Source organism: Lactuca virosa, chromosome 3, assembly GCF_052849685.1.
Source record: "Lactuca virosa cultivar CGN04683 chromosome 3, Lactuca_virosa_CGN04683_v6, whole genome shotgun sequence".
Classification (NCBI taxonomy): Eukaryota; Viridiplantae; Streptophyta; class Magnoliopsida; order Asterales; family Asteraceae; genus Lactuca; species Lactuca virosa.
This window is the reverse complement of record NC_136428.1, coordinates 87,479,183-87,492,732: the sequence shown is the minus strand read 5'-3', so window position 1 is coordinate 87,492,732 and position 13,550 is coordinate 87,479,183. Positions and strand designations below refer to the sequence as shown.

General features: G+C 38.8%; 2 protein-coding genes across 2 annotated transcripts; both read right to left on the bottom strand.

Annotated features, from left to right (window-relative positions):
* Positions 1-265: 265 nt before the first annotated feature.
* Positions 266-2,258, bottom strand: LOC145166143 (protochlorophyllide reductase-like). Its single transcript, XM_079085078.1, has 5 exons — positions 2,084-2,258; positions 1,909-2,007; positions 1,150-1,681; positions 715-1,073; positions 266-643 (listed from the first exon to the last, which is right to left on the bottom strand). The coding sequence occupies exons 1-5, from the start codon at positions 2,135-2,137 to the stop codon at positions 488-490; spliced, it is 1,200 nt and encodes a 399-aa protein (XP_078941204.1). The 5' UTR covers positions 2,138-2,258; the 3' UTR covers positions 266-487.
* Positions 2,259-4,217: 1,959 nt separating this feature from the next.
* Positions 4,218-5,980, bottom strand: LOC145166144 (protein SULFUR DEFICIENCY-INDUCED 1-like). Its single transcript, XM_079085079.1, has 4 exons — positions 5,606-5,980; positions 5,171-5,383; positions 4,862-5,079; positions 4,218-4,767 (listed from the first exon to the last, which is right to left on the bottom strand). Exons 1-4 carry the CDS (start codon positions 5,855-5,857, stop codon positions 4,341-4,343), a joined length of 1,110 nt encoding a protein of 369 aa, XP_078941205.1. The 5' UTR covers positions 5,858-5,980; the 3' UTR covers positions 4,218-4,340.
* Between the last annotated feature and the right edge of the window lie 7,570 nt (positions 5,981-13,550).

The following is a 13,550-nucleotide window of genomic DNA, read 5'->3' as shown; positions in this document are numbered from 1 at the left end:
AGGGAGAGATACTATTTTAGCAATCGAGTCACGTGTATCTAAGATATTCATGCCTAAGGCTTTTCCACAATGTGGTGATGAAACGTATAACTTGTACAAATCTTTCCACTTTCCAAGTCGATCCAATCCATTCGTTCATAGACCAGCTTCGAGTGATCGACTATATGTCGGTAATGACAAAGATGTTATGTATATGATATGACATACATACAGACTTTATAGTGATATTGATACTATGATACCACTATACAATAATCGGTAACCCTTGCATCAATTTGACTAGTTCGAATTATAATTCCGCTTGCACCATATCAAGGTTACACCAATACACCATTATACTCCCAACAAAACTATGTGTGCCGAATAGGCGAATACAAATAAATTGTCATATTTAAGTTTAACAAATTAAAGTATAAACTCATCAATTCCATAGGATTTGACTTTCTTGACTTTGACTTTGACTATGACTTTCTTGTTGTCGTTGAATCTAAGCCAAACCAACTAGCTTTTCACTAACCTCCCACAGCTTCCTAGCTTTCTCAGCATCACTGGCTTCTTGCGAGAGTTGGTTTTCAAATGAAGCAGAGTTCTTATTCCAGCTCCAATACACACCCGATTTCGTTAAGCTCGAATCACTTACCACCTGAAAATTAGTCACAAGTCAGAACCTTGATCAACTGTACATCATGCTTTAATAGTTGTACATATCCTTACCTGGGCTAGCCGTTTTCCTGCTTCTTCTTCAGACACATATCCTTTAGTGATATACTTCTGAAAAGGCGGGAATAAAAGTCGAAACAACGGGATGTGTTCCCTGAATAAACCGGTGGTAGCTATACAACCAGGGTACAGGGACGAAAAAGTAACTCCAGTTTCTTCATGGTATCGTCTGTGAAACTCTTGCATCGTCAGCATGTTGCAGACTTTGCTATCTTTGTAAGCTTTAGCACCATCGAACTCTCCACCGTCGATCATGGCGGAACTGTTCAGCCCGTTCAACCCGCCGGCTAACCCTCTCAGGTCCCCTAGGTTAGCCTTCGGTGGCACATTTCCGGCCAAAGTGTTCGTGTTTCCTAACATCCAAAAACCCAGTTCATCAAAGATTTCATTTAAAGATTTGGAGTTGATTTTGTAAGAATAATTTAGTACCTGTAATAGAGCCAACGATGATGAGACGCTTTTGGGGGGAATCGGATTTCTTGAGGTCATCAAGCAACAATCGTGCGAGGAGAAAATGGCCAAGATGGTTAGTACCGACGCTAAGTTCAAATCCGTCGGCGGTGTAAGTGGGTTCTTTAGCGGTGGGCAAATACACGGCGGCGTTGCAGACAAGTGCGTCAAGGGGTCGACCGGAGCGCCTGAATGTGTCAACAAATTGGCGAACGCTTTCGAGGGAAGAAAGGTCGAGGTGCATAACGGTGTAGTTTTCTTTAGTAATTCCGACCGATTTAGCGGCTCTCTCGGCTTTCAAAAAGTTCCGGCAAGCCATGATGATGTGCCATTTTTCAGTATCGGCTAAAGCTTTTGCGGTGGCTAGACCTAAACCAGAAGAAGCTCCGGTAATAATTACGTTGCCTTTCCCGAGTGTTTTCTTGCCGTCTGCTACGGCGTCGTTTACCGACGGAGCTACTGTCGCCGTTTGAGCGCGAATTGGTCCAAATGATGATTTCCTTCTAAGCTCCTGTGATCAAGAAATGGAATTGAGGAAAAATGGAGTCTAGTTTTGATACAATTAATTACACATGATGGGTTTATTCAAAGGAATTGGAATTCAAATGGAAGCGGATAGGGTTTGTTTACAGTTCGTATGAACCACAAAAACGTCTCGAAAATGGAAGCCATTAAACAATTCAAGTAAATCTCTACAAATTCGAGTTTAAATGATACATACAGTCATTCAGACATTACCTTTGTTCCGATTACAAGAGAATTGAAATCAGATTTGACATTCTTTGAGACGAAAGCTCCATTGAATGAACTCTCCTTGAGAGAAGAATTCAACTTCCCCTGTTTCACATTACAAAATCAGACCACAATAACCAAATAGAACAAAATTTACTCAAATTTTCCGCATTTCTTTTACCTCCTTGTGAACGGAAATTGCAGATGGAAGAAGAGAAGCTGCTCGAAGAGCCATGGATAATCAGCGGATAAGCCAAGTAGATCTTTCTTCTTGTTAATAAAACGTACTGATATTTAACCACAATGTACAACTGGGTAGTTGTAGTAGATACTGGATAGTAGATACAACAAGTAATGTCTTCGTTGGGATTCGGGAAACGATAAGCTTTATTGGAGAAAGAGTGACACGTTGACAATTCAACAGCCAATCAAATTTCGCTATTTGGATTTCTTGATAAATTTGCATAATTCTAAATATACATGCAATCACTCCCTTAGTCTCAAACCTTGAACATTTTACACGACAAGAATTAGGTATCTTTTTTACAAAATTGCAAAAATGTTTTCCGACAAATTTATGTGTTTTTGGTCCAAAACAAAACGTTGGTGCATCATTGATCCAAAATTGAATTTTTCTATGGCTTTTATTCCTTATGGTTGGCATTATTGTGTAGTTTTGGTCCATACCCTACCTGAAATGACAAACATGCCCTTAATTAATTTTTTTTTTAACTTTCTTTCTATTAATTTCTTATTATTTTAATTAAAAACCAAGAAAAAAAATGTCAATTACCCACCTCACCCCTCCTAATTTCTTTTTAATATTTGGAACCACCACCACCTGGTCACCACCACCGACGGACCGCCCTCCTCATCGGAACACCACCGTTCTCCTTTGACACCCAATATAATACCTTTGCAGGAACCTCCATAAACCACCCTTATACCGCTACCAACAGCCACCTACATCACATACGACCACCTACACCACACCAGCCGAACAACCCCCTACAGCCTCCACTTATTTTGAATATTTTATTCCAGCCATTTGTATCATCACCACCAAGATGAACCCTAATGTAAAGATGACGATTTATTCAAGTATATGGTGTCTAGGTTTGTGTACCCTAGATTTGGCGAATGCATGGGTGAATCGGCAACCTGGAAATGTTTCCAAGTCCATAACCTTCCCTTTCCAAGATCTAGAAATCGAAAATTGTTATAGAAATCATATCACCTGTCAAAATCAGAGGAAGGGAGAAGTAGGGAGGGACTGTAGGTGGGTTAATCAACGTTTGGATGAACACAATTTTCGAATGGAGAACCAGATGAGCGGTGATGGTTTTTTTATAGCAATACAGGTGGTGGTGGTTGATGATAGTTGTCGCCCCTCTGTACCACCGGTGTTCATCTCCATTAACTTTGTTTATGCACAGATCTGGTAGTGGTAACAACATAAGAGACAGAACAGAGAGACGGAGAACTTCTCAATCCAGATTTGTATCTCGATTTGGATGAATTCTGGTGGGTGGCGATGTTGAAGGTTGACGGCGAGAATGGAGGTTGTGGAAAACCAGATTTGTAGCAGAGAAGTGTTGGCGGTGGTAAACCGGATACCGCCCATCGAGCACGTTTTTCCGATGATTATGGTGGCCGACTACGAAAGGGGAGGTGGCAGCATCTGGCGGCGAGCGGCTATAGTGACTTCAAGGTGTGGAGGCTGAAAACAAATTGCCGAAATCACTTTTAGGTTTAAGTGGTGGTGGGTTTTTTTTTTTGAATAAAAATAGATAATAAAAAAAATGGAAAAACAAACTATAAGGGCATCAATTTTGGACCAGTGGTGCACTAACGTTTCGTTTTGGACCAAAAGCACATAAATTTGCCAACCACAGGGACCATTTTTGCAATTTTGTCTATATGCAAATAGAAACCAAAACTTAAATCAACTACAGAAATCAAGAATCTTTTATATATTAGGCTGGAGGGAGTGGTGCCACTGAAACCGCACTTCCTCCTATACCACGTAGACACCAACTCATATTTTTTCTTATTTCATCGATTTGAAACCGAAATGTGGGAGTGGGAAAATGGTTAGGAGAGAAAAAAAAAAGATAGATTGGTTGAGAGAAGAGAGAGAGAGAAAGTAAAAGAGGAGAAAGAGAAAAGGGAGTGCGGGCCATGGACCACCGCAGTGCGGCCTCCACCGCACCCAAACCGCAGTGGAGGGGCGGTGTTCATGCTGAGGTGGAAGGAGACTGCGGGCGGTCCAAGCCTTACAATCTTACCGTAGAAAAAGTTATATTTTAACGCCATCTATCATCCTCGTTCCTGTGAAAACAAGTTTTAAAGATTCGACCTTTTCGTCCAATTACGTTCCAGCAATCAACATTTTCATCATATGCTCTTCTTCTTCCATCAAAGCAGCCCAACTTTTCTTAGAATTTCATCTCAAGATCGTTGTTTTCTGCAATCTGCCCAAATTGTAATTTCCGGAAACACCCTCCATCGAAACCTGCTTTTTCTCGAGGTTGTGTAAATGGCACAATAGGTGTGCCCCTAGTCGGAGATGGAGAAAGATAATGTGTCTCCTCCTCCTTCATGGAATCCGTTGATTTGTTTCTACTAAGAAACGAAGAAAAATGTGCATCGTGTTCATGACGCTTGCAAGATTCTAACTCAAGCATCACCTGAATCGCACGATCATAAGATTTGGCGCAAGATTCATCCATCTGTCTTCCACCTCTTGTAGAATCTTCAACGGAATTTAGCAGAAACTTAGCTTCTGTCATCTGGTTCATATACATTAAACAAATCGCCAGATTACACTGTTTGTTCTTATCTTGCTCCATTGAAAGCGCTTTTCTGCATCATAAAAGTGCGAATTCAATAAGGAGCCCTAAATCTGAAAAATGGCAACAAAAAAGAAATTAATATCTTGAATATAGTTTCAAAATACCTATATATCTCTTCTGCTACTTTATACTTATCTTGTTGCAAGTAAATCCAGGCCAAGTTGCCCAATAACCTTGAATACTCTTGTCCCATTGTGATTTGGATTTTCTTACCCTGAAATCTAGCAATTCTTGTTCTGTTCATCTTCTGCATTGAAGCATCCTCAATCTGCTTCAGTCTTAATTCAAGCAATTGTATCTGCTCCTCTACCCGTCCTGAGCTCTGTAAACATGTTTACAGAGTTTTTTTAGACACAATTCTTATGGGTTATGATTAATTTGTGAATTGAATTGATAATGTTTATGTAATGTACCTTGTATAAATCAAGCATAATATTGTCGAGAGATTCTTGTTCTTCGAGTGGACACAAATGACGAAAAGATTTGATAGCTTCAATTGCCTCATTTGATCTATCTAATTGTTTCATTGTTGTTGTCATGTCTTTCAAAGCACTGTCAACTCGATCGCCGGAATTTATGGCAGCCCAAAACAAAGATACCGCTTTGCTGGGATTCTTGTCTACCACCTGTCAAGAAAATTGTAGAAACAACTTGTATCTCTTTCTCTTGTGAACTAAATACTAAGTTTGAGTTTGACCCCAAAAGTCAAACTGTATATATTCTCTTCTTTCTTGATTCTAATTGATTAAGTCTGAAGATGATAAGGTAATTTTACTATCAATTCCGAAGTTAAAAGAAAGATAAAACCAAGAAACCTAAAAGAATTGTAGTCTTTGATGAGGAAAGACCTGAACATGTTTGGCTCTGAAGTAGGGAGAATCGCCGGCGGGGACTTCTTGGGTGGCATTGGAGAAATTAACATTATTGTCAGACTGTGGCGGCTTCCATTTCCTTTCCGACGCCGGCTTCAGCTGTTGCCTGGTGTCACACGGCGGAGAAGAATACAAATTCGAAGAAAAAGTCCGGTTTTTCTTCCATTGAGGTGTGGAAAATGGAAACCCTCTTGGTATGAAATTCGTAGGGTCTTTGTTCGTCCACATTGTTGATTATCAATCCGTGATTTTCAAGTTATTGATTGTCGGATCGGATGATTTGCAAACACTCTCTTGTTGTTCTTGACGACCAAGAAGATGGCGAAAATAGAGGAGTTGTTTCAAGGAAGCTGATGTCATGTGGTTGAATAATGGGGTTAGTAACGGTAATATTTTTTACCATTTCAATCATGGCCTAAATTAGGCCAACGGATATGCTCTCCCCGTGGACAAAAACTTCACTGATTTGATCATTTGACTTCAATTATCCGTTAATATTTTCTTTAACTGTTTTTTCAAAGATATTCACAAAAAAAAAAAAGCTAAAATGAGATATTTGACTTTTTTTTTTAATTATTACAAAAAGTCTCTAATTAAAAAAAAAAAGAAAAAAGATTAGAATGATGTCGGAACCGAATGAATTGGCTCGGTATGCACTCTAACTTTTTTAAGGTGTGGGGAGTTATCACCACCAATCCACCGAAAAAGTGGTGTCACCTCTGCGCCGCCACGTCATCTTCACCACCAACCCACTAGACATAGGAAATAGACACCACTCCACAACTATCTTTTTTTTTTATGATTAAATTAGATAAAAACAAAATAAAATATTTTATATTAATTAAAACCACATTACATAATTTAAAACATAGAAAATTAAACCTAAATTACTAAAAAAACATAAAAACACATAGAAAATAAAAACTAAAATACTAAAAAAACATAAAAATAACTTAGAAAATTAAATTTAAATTACTAAAAAAACATAGAATCTAATTGTGATATTTGTCGAGAACTTCTTGTTGAATTTTCATAAACACCTTTAAATTTTTCGGGTCGAGATTCGGTTGCGGCATCGTGTTTATAATTTGAAGATCGGTGAGTGCCAATTGTCGCCGACATTGTTCCTCCGTTGAATCAATTTTTTTTCTAAAAAATTTAGAGTTTTGTCGATTTTCTCCGCTAGTACGTCCTCGTTGGTTGATTTTCCGTTAGAAGACGCCCCCTTTCTCGCTTTGTCCATTTCTGGTGATCGACGAAGTTGGACGTCCGGTGGACCCTCCCTTTCGGTGGCGTCGAACTCATCATTGAGGTCGAGGTTAACACCAATGTCCGCCTCGGATGTTCTCGGCCTTTTGTTGGAAGCGGTGGTAGATCACGAATGCGCCGTTTCCGAATAAAGGTCCCATTTTGGACAATTGCGACAAACTTCCCATGCTTTTTGGTTGGCAAACGGTTTACATTTGTTGGTAATTTCGTATTGGTACAACGCGGTTGATAAAATATTGAAATCGTTGCTACCACTTCAATGCATATTTTTAAGATTGTCAAATACGCCGTTAATTATTTTTGTTAACATTAAAAAGTATATTCGTATTGGTACAACGCCGAAGTGGTTTGAAAAAGTGTCAACATTAAAGTTGGTGAGTTCATAATTATTTTTGTTATAAAAAGTATATTCTTTGTTCTTTGGAAAAGTTCGCTTGTTCCTCCAGAAAATGCTATATTTTCTTAATGAGGAATATAACTGTAACCGTTCCTTCTGCGATCACTTAGTAAATACAAATTATATATAATCCAGATAGAATAAACAGTTGAATGTATGGATCTGCCCTAAGCCCACAACCAAAAAAGGAACAGAAAGTAAGGCGGAAACCACACATTTCACTGCCTATCGGATCTTAATTATTGTAATGCCCGTGTTTCTAGGCTAGGCATTAATATTGACATGATAGTCTAGGTTAACCTTTGTGACTCATTTTGGAGAAATGAAAAGGAATTATGTGAATATTATGTGTTTTATGTGTTTTATGCTTAATTATTAGGGTTTAATTAATTAAGAATAAAAATGAACGTCAAAAATAAATATTAGATAAAGCCGATATCTATTAAGAAACTTGTAGTGGGCGTGACAAGGATTACGGATATATAAAGAATGCTGAAATCCGAGTTATAACGAAGAAGTTATGACCTGTCGAAGTTTCGCGACAAAACCGGCACGGTGCCGAATGTCGTAAAAAGTGAGTTTTCGATAAACTACTTTTTGGCTTAGTGATCTAAACGAAACTTGTAGTGTTCGTTAAACCGAGAGTAGGTATAAAAAGAACGCCCAAATCTGACTTCGTATAAGGAAGTTATGATTTTTCGAAGTTTCAGCTTAGTAGTAGACAGCTAAAAACTCGAATTTTAGATCGAGCGATTTTTAGCCGACACGACCTAAACGAGAATCGAAGGTCTCGTCATTAGTAGCACAACGGTAAAAAGTCTGACGAAAACGGACGTCGGATGAAGAAGTTATGAATTTTTAACGGATTTCCTGTCCCGGTCTGTTAAAAATAATAATTTAAAAATTAAAGTCAAAATTAGCCGACGAAGTCTAAACGAAAGTTGTAGAGCGTTATTTTACCTACGCGTGCATATAAAGAACGTAAAAAACGGAGCTCGTATGCGAAAGTTATGAATTTTAGAAGATTTTGGCACAAAATTCGAGAAATTTCGCATGGATGAGCTTCACCCGGAAATGCCACGTCACCTTCGCTAGTCACGTGCCACGTGTCCGAAATCGGTGAGTCATGCGAGCCACGTGTCCGATCCGAAGACCCAGTCGAGGACGCGTCGCCTTCTGATTCGTCCGAGCAGCGGTCCAATGCACGTCCGACGCGCCTCGCTTCTGACTCAGCATCCTCGCTTTGCAGGTCCAATCCGAGGGCGCCCCGTGTCCGATGCGTGTCTTCCTCCGGATCCGAGTACGTGGCCTTCGCTGCTGCTGCCACCTGCCTCGCTGACTCGCCCTTCTGATCAATCGACTTCGGACCTCGCAGCCTATAAATAGAAGGCATGCGAGCCTTCCCGGGTAATTTTGGGAAATTGCCCATTTTTACCCCATTTTCAATATTTTGGTTATTTTGACCTCCCCCGACGCCCCGAGATCATTTCCAACGCCCGGAACACGTCCCGGAATGCCCGAGAAGCCTGGAAAATTTATCTTTTCGGTTTCAAAGCCCGACCCTCGCAAAGCCTGGTTTCTGAATAAAACTCCCGGTTTTATTAGAAACTAACGTTTTAGGAAACGAATTGCTGCCCGATTTTCATCAAATCAAGTGAGTGTATAGTCACCTTCATCTTTCACCTAGATATGAAGTATTTTATATGAAATACGTGCTACGTGTAATTATATTAATTGTTTAACTGAGGTGACTGTTGAATTGATGTTTTATACAAGTTTTAAATTGTATATGTATTTTTATCTACCAATATGTTGGGTAAAACATGGATAGATAGTGATGTGTGATAAAATAAAAGTGATGAGAGACCTCGATGTGATTTGAGATCCAGTCATCTAGCGGAGTTTGGATGACGACCAAGGACTTTCTAGACAGTCCAGTGGAACACTGGCAGGCCCGCAACCTGTAGGTGTAATGAACTAGAGTGTTCATTCGCTGTACTCCATCCCCTCATGGTTGCCTTTAGGACATGTATGGCTGAGGAAACCCCTTAGCAGTAGTGTCCATCCCGATGATATTCTTTAGGCTAGGTCCCCTGTGATAATTGTTTAGGGACGTAAAGTGAGGATAACGGGAACGGGTAATCAGGGTTATTGTTGATTGGTGAACTTAATAAGTTTATTAGTATTGTGGGTTGAAAACCCTGTATGCTCACCAGGCTCCCAAGCCTGACTCACTCAGCTTTTTATGTTACAGGTAGTGGACCCTGAGCATAGTCGGAGGACGATGAGAGATTTTTGGATTATAGGCCAGTAGTTGTAAATAACTGTTGAAAGGCTTATAATGTCTTGTTTATGCTTTTGATCTGTATCGGAACATGACATCCCGAGGTTTTGATATGAAATGAAACTATATATTTCTTAAAGAAGGTTTTGATAAACTTTTATCATGTTTTGTTTTGGGGACCAATTCCGCAACATCTTTTAAAAAGATTTCTCTGATTTTATTTTAAAAAGCATAAATTAATTCGGTCTTTTCTGGCCGAGAAAGTAGGGGATGTCACAGTTGGTATCAGAGCATTAGTTTAAGCGAACTAGGAATTTGTAGGATTTCTAGACTTAAACTTAGAATGTCAAGCGATGATTGTGAGTTGAGTGTGTCTATTATATATTAGGTAGTACACCTAAATTGACACAAGCACTAGTTTATTTTAGGAAGGATGCCTAAAATGTTTTTATGTGCTAAATGTTTTGTGTTATAGCTATAATGATGCTATTATATGTTCGGATATATGGTTTGTTGCCAACCGGATCTGGAAACCTTATGTGTGTAGGATTCTAAGCGTATGATTACGAGATTAGAACTAACATGTAAACGTTTCGAAGTGATAAGGAAATTTATACGTCGATCGTAAATAAAGCTTTCATATCTTAAGTTCTCGCCCAGTACACCGAACGTCTGCTTGGGTGTACAAAACATTATGGTGAAGACTCGTAGAGAATTGAGTAGATGGAGGAAATGAAAAGCTTATGATAGTGAATGATACCTATCAGGAGATATCGTAAGAATGGTATCTTGCCTTTAGAATATGTCTAATAAAATAACGGAACGTTTAGAGGGGTACGGTACGTCTGAAGTACACCTCCGATTGGCAGGATGATGAATGGTTGGTGTAATTCTTGAAGTTATTCCATCGTCTGGAATTTCCATCACCAACCAAGTTGAAGTAGAATTGATGATTGAAGATACACGTGGAAGAAGTCCTAGTAGAGTCTAGGAAAATTTTATGATTAATTGGACACATTAGTATGTGTTAAATTGTTTTGTGATTTTAGGACTTGGGGACTGCGAGACAGTACTTGGGACGAGTATGAGTAGGTGTGAATAGTAGTAGAGATCTATACTACTGGAAGCACAGGACTCACACTTGGATCAGGGAAAGTCACAAGGTTACCAAGGAACTAGTAATTGATTCCGTCTTATTCTAGTTTGTCGTTACCATCGTTTCGGTAATGACTAAGAAGATGATTGTTATTCTGACCCTAGTGGTCATATCAAATTGAGTCCGACTACGATGAGTTTGTTATGTCGTTCAGAGAACCAAGTTCGATGTAGCAGTTGACTTAAGCCGAATTGAAGTAAAGGATGCAGCAAAGCCCAATCTACCACCAAAGCCGAAGGCGAGAGCCTTTCAGATGACACTTGAAGCCGTGAAAGAAGAAACCGATGTCGCTTCGGGTACCTTTCTCGTAAACGAATTGCCTGACCAAATTTTGTTTGATTCTGGAGCTAATTACTCCTTTATATCGCATGAATTTGGTAGAAAACTAGCTTTGCCTGTAGATAGACTAGTTAATGCCTTATTAGTCGAGATTGCTAGTGGCAAGTTTGTACCTGTTAGCCATCGTATGAAAAATATCCTCACTGACTTGGATGGGAATAAGTTCCACGAGGAATTATTGTCTATCGAGTTAAATGGATTCGACATAGTTTTAGGAATGGATTGGCTTAGCGCCAATGATGCTGAGATATTGTGTAGGAAGAAGATAGTAAAAGTAAACCCGCCAGGGAAAGAGTCGTTTATGGTGTATGGAGACAAACGCAGAGTAAACTCTGGAACCATTTCCCTAATGAAAGCCAGAAAGTGTTTGGCCAAGGGATGTACATCATATCTAGCGTTCGTGATCGATGCTAAGAAGGAGAAGAAGGAGGTGCAGAATATTCCGGTGGTGTGTGATTATCCGGAAGTCTTTCCCGAAGATCTTCCCGGATTGCCCCCTGATCGACAAGTAGAATTTCGTATCGACTTGTTACCAGGAACAATGCCGATAGCAAAAGCACTGTATCGATTAGCACCAACAGAGATGAAAGAACTTATGACATAACTTCAGGAGTTATTGGACAAAGGTTTCATTCGACCTAGTTCATCGCCCTGGGGAGCCCCTGTGTTGTTTGTAAAGAAGAAAGACGGGAGCATGAGAATGTGCATCGATTACAGAGAGCTGAATAAAGCGACGATAAAGAACAAGTACCCGTTGCTGAGGATCGATGACCTGTTCGACCAATTGCAAGGTTCGAGCTATTTCTCTAAGATCGATCTTAGGTCGGGATACCATCAACTGAAGGTGAGAGAGCAGTATATCGAGAAGACTGCGCTCAGAACAAGATATGAACACTATGAATTTTTGGTTATGTTGTTCGGATTAACCAATGCCCAGCAGCTTTCATGGATTTGATGAACAGGGTTTGTAAACCATACCTTGATAAATCCGTGATAATGTCACACCCCAAAACCAAGAACGGCGGAAACGTTCGGGGGTGGAGGACGTCATGTAAAGTATCATAACAGTGCAAAGTAGTAAACAAGCAACAACATCATCCATTGCATTAAAAGTAAAGTTTTAATACATGTGTGTTCTTTCATTGTAATAAGACACCAAAATATGTAATCAAAATAAAAAACGAGTATTTTCTGTGCTCCGTCTTCTCAAAACCTGGTCATCGTACCTGTCTACTGTTGACCTGAGAATACAAGTTATTTTGAAAGTGTAGATTAGCATAAAGCTGGTGAATTCATAAGTATTACGGTGTCATTAATTTGGAAAGCTAATATGAAAGACATGCAATTGTTGATGAAACATTTGATGTAAGTGTGAAAACCTAGAAAATCCCATATTTCCTACTAGTATAAAAGGTAGTCTTCTACCAAGACCCGAATGCTTTGAAGTTTGCATTTCTGTGTAAATGAAAGTTTTCCCATGTGACTATTATTATAAATATATAGTCTACCTCATCGTTTATGTGAATGTGTCACAAAATAAAAGTAAAAGGGAAATTATATAATCATTTAAGTATTATCCTTTGGTACTAGGATAACCACGACATGGAAGATGCCAAATAGTATTAACCGTAGACATCCGTCGATGTGCATTTTCCCTCTGTAGCTAACAGCTGGGCGTAGAATGGTTAGTCCCATACATATATAATAGTATTTACACATATAATATGTAAATGTATCTCATCATATAGTATCTATGTAACAGTATTCATGTAGAAGTATCTATGTAAAAGTATCCATGTAATAGTATCTCTTCATATTGATGTATTAGTATCTCTTCATATTGATGTATTAGTATCTCTTCATATTGATGTATTAGTATAGACTCATGAATGAACTGACTCTGGTGTAATTCCTTGTAATAGGAATAATGTTTGTATCCCCTAAACTATACCTATAATAGTTTACTGGAATGTAAGCTGAGTGTCCAAGTAGGTTTATACACCCTTGCTACCCAAGAGTGTTAGAACTGAATGAAGAATGAAAGCTCTCATATCAATACATATATACTTGAAACATAAGTGTATAGATATGGTTTTAACAATAAGATGAAAGAGGTTTTGTAAAACATTTAAGAGTTTTAAACAATAAATAATGATGACTTGATGTCATTTTATAAAACCCTTCCAAAGTAATTCATTTGATAATAAAGTATAACAGGACTGAAAACCATTGTGTTTATCACATTTTGAAGTATGTGAGATCAGTTGGTTGAAAACACAGTTATAAATCACATGTGATTGATTCTATAACATGCTGTTTTCTACTTGTATTCCCCCCCCCCCCCCATTAAAGCATTTAAAATCATTTAAAAGATTGATTAAGGGGTATGAACTCACCTGTAGTGGGTGGTTTGGATGATCGGATGATGTAGGATGCTAAGTGTCAAGTGAAGACTTGTACACACACAATGATCCTA